Genomic DNA, 3,232 nt, shown 5'->3' with positions numbered 1-3,232 from the left:
ATAAAATATAATTAATTTATTAATTAAGTTAAAAACTCGTATCAAATATCAACAAATTTCATAAAGTGAATACTAAAAAATAATCACTATTAATCACTTATAGCGATGCTTTTATTGCGTAAATTTATTATAAAAATGTTTAAAAACTTATCAAATCTTACAAATGGTGCCATTCCGAAAAGATTTATTTGTTTTGAGTATGAAAATATGTTAGAATATAAAATGATGTACATGTCTATATGCAAAAAGTGTTACTATTTATAATTTAACTCTTTTTTTATTGCTAAACGTTTAAGTTTCATCAATTTTAAAAAATTATCATTGATTTTTAATTGTCATTAATTTTAAATAAAAACTTGAATGTGTTAAAAATGCATCATTAGATCCAAGAATTAGATGTCATCAATTATAATTTCGTTATATATACGATATGCATGCGCAAATCATTTTTATTATCCTTATGGGATGTAACGCCACCAAAAAGGATAAAGCATTTAGTGAATTAATCCACAATTAGTATATGAGGATTTAATTGTGAATAATTGTCCTTATCTTTATTTAATCCAAATTAAAACGGCAATGAAATGGAATAAAATCATCCATAATGTAATCTTTATGATCAATCATGATTATTAAATATTTTATTAATTATTTGATATTGTTCTGGATAAAAATATAAATTTTTGTTGAAAGAGTGATCCACAATTAGTGGTTTTACCCTAAAATGAAATGAATGTGAATGCCTTATCGATTTCAGAGAATTTTTTAATATAGTAAACTTTTAATATAGTAAACTCATTAATTTTCTTTTATAAGAAGCAGAAAAAGAAATATAAACTTTATATAATTTAAGATTTTAATTTATAAATTATACTCAAATAATTGATAAGCACATTTATTCTTTTTTTGAAGTTTTGTTGTTTAAATTAATTTAAATTTAATATCATAACGAATAATACCAAATAAACAATTTCCAAGATTATTTTAATTAGTTTTCACATAATTATAGGTCTACCGTTAAAATCCCATAAGAAATGAATTACACAAGAAATGCATCTACGCAATTCTCGTAAAGTCACAAGGCTTAGCGCGAAAGTAGGGCCATGAAAAATTCCGCTAGAAAATCCGCAAACATATCTATACATCATTCGCAGACATCATAATTTTTACACGAGAACAATGAGCATACAGTAACGACATAAATGTAAACGGTGTATTTCTGAGAAGATGATGGACTTACATCGGAGTTACTCGACAGTTCTTTATGAGAAATGCTGCGAAAACTACCGTCAGCTAATTAATATTTTATGTTTTTCGTAATATGTACAGAAAATCTAAGTCTCTGATGTCGCTCCATTTTCATTTACAAGATTGATCTAACAAAAAAATTATATTGGAAGAAAAAAGTTTTAAAATTATCGTTCTTTCTATCCATTTCTGTTTGAACGTTTATCACATGAAATATATCGGAGATATGTTAGAATCTTAACTAAAGAAATTTAAAAAATGGAAGCTGAGTGCACTCACTAACTTAAATAGCTCTCGGAAATCCTTAAAGTACTCCAGCACGACGTCCCATCTTTTCATCTCACAAATTTCCATGTTGAGAAAAAATAGATTTCGTTCCGTAGAAAGAGGATCAAACTGTTACGACAGACTAGAATATACTGAAACTGTCATTTGAGGACTTATCAGTTTTATCAATCGCGCAACGAATGGTACATAAGTAAAAAATCGAATAGAATATCCCCAGAAGCATCAATCAGTTTTGATAACATAATAACATTTAAAAATGTTATCATGATCTTATCATAATCAATCAAGCAATTTGAAATAAAATATATCTCATATACCTCAAAATTAAACAACTTTTGCGAGAGAGTATTGTGTAGGTTGTTTTATTTTACACATTGTGTGTGAGAATCCTATTTGACTCTCGTATTAGCTCTTCTTCCTAATTAATGTTTTTTAAATTTATGAGTCTTATTAACCTTTTATTTGTAGTAAGATTTACATTAAAGAGAGTATATTATAATACACTATTATAACTATAATATATAATCTGAAGAAAGTAATAAAGTTCTATTCTATATTATAACTATAATATATTTTTTAATAATTAATTTTAATTATTAAACAACAAGCCAAAAAAAACTTACATATAAATATAAAATAATATTATAAAAAGTGTTGAAAAGAATGATTTTTTTATCACTCTCATTTCGTCTAATCAAATCAAACGTAATTCATTACGAAAGATAGCAAGTTCCTTGAAGCGAGTTTCACGATTTCCTGATTAAGCATCTGCTAAATTTCTCTCTCTCTCTCTCTCGCTCTCTCTCTCTCTCTCGCTCTCTCTCTCTCTCTCGCTCTCTCTCTCTCTCTCTCTCTCTCTCTCTCTCTCTCTCTCATCAGCGCATAACTATAATACGTTAGTAACATAATTAACCAAATTTTATCGTGTTTTAACATCGATAATAGAATAAATGTTGAAACATTTATTTGAAAAAACATATCCAACTTTATATACGTTTGATTTAATGGAAATTCTGCGGTACTAAAAATACTGTAAAAATCACGAAAAAAATATATAAACATTTTTATGGAATAGCGATAATAATTCTAGTGATACTTTATGACGAAAAGCAGATACGTTATCTAGTTACATGCTTAGTACGTAAAATTATGCCTGTAAAAAAATGCATCAAGTATCTATAATATGTAATATACAACATACATATATAAATTTTTTATATTAATACTCATTCTGTGTAATACGAAGAAGAAGAATTGAATAACAAAGTTAAGGAATGTGACGCATTTCCTTTTATGTCAATACAATTGCTATGCTTTTCAATTTCTCATAAAATTATCTTTCACTTCGTCACGGGAGCATGCAAAATATGAAACGCAAGAAAGGTACTTCTTCGAAGTTTTTCCGTATACATAACGGACGTATCGTCAATCTGCAAGCGAGAACTCGGCGACGGAAAAGGGAGTAAAAGTCCGCTAACTAAACATGTATCTGTCGTAACGTTTCCTCGTGAAAATACATGCTTCCTGTCATTCTTTCGTTTTTCCGACGAGTCACGATGCAACAAAATCATGCAATTTATGTACGCATTAACCGAGAACGCGCGTCTTTCGCGCGTATCATCGTATTTATACATGGTAGAATCCGAAAAACGAATAGCAAATGAAAATCAATTGACCGTAAATGGGCGCGGTTTCA

At 28.1% G+C, this 3,232-nt stretch overlaps 1 protein-coding gene across 2 annotated transcripts in view; it reads right to left on the bottom strand.

The window, feature by feature from the left end:
• LOC108756568 (plastin-2) overlaps positions 1-3,232 on the bottom strand; it is a 29,536-nt gene that overhangs the window by 4,279 nt on the left and 22,025 nt on the right. Inside the window, exon 1 of one of the 2 annotated variants that reach the window (XM_018500463.1) lies at positions 1,528-1,646. The exons of the other annotated variant lie outside the window; for it this stretch is intronic. Coding sequence (XP_018355965.1) covers positions 1,528-1,602 — 75 coding nt within the window. The 5' untranslated portion in view covers positions 1,603-1,646. Of the gene's footprint in view, positions 1-1,527; positions 1,647-3,232 lie in introns of those variants that run through there. 2 annotated transcript variants of the gene reach the window in all.

This window comes from Trachymyrmex septentrionalis, unplaced genomic scaffold, assembly GCF_001594115.1.
Source record: "Trachymyrmex septentrionalis isolate Tsep2-gDNA-1 unplaced genomic scaffold, Tsep1.0 scaffold128, whole genome shotgun sequence".
Taxonomy (NCBI): domain Eukaryota; kingdom Metazoa; phylum Arthropoda; class Insecta; order Hymenoptera; family Formicidae; genus Trachymyrmex; species Trachymyrmex septentrionalis.
The sequence above is the reverse complement of the archived record's forward strand: the minus strand, read 5'-3'. Positions and strand labels throughout refer to the sequence as shown.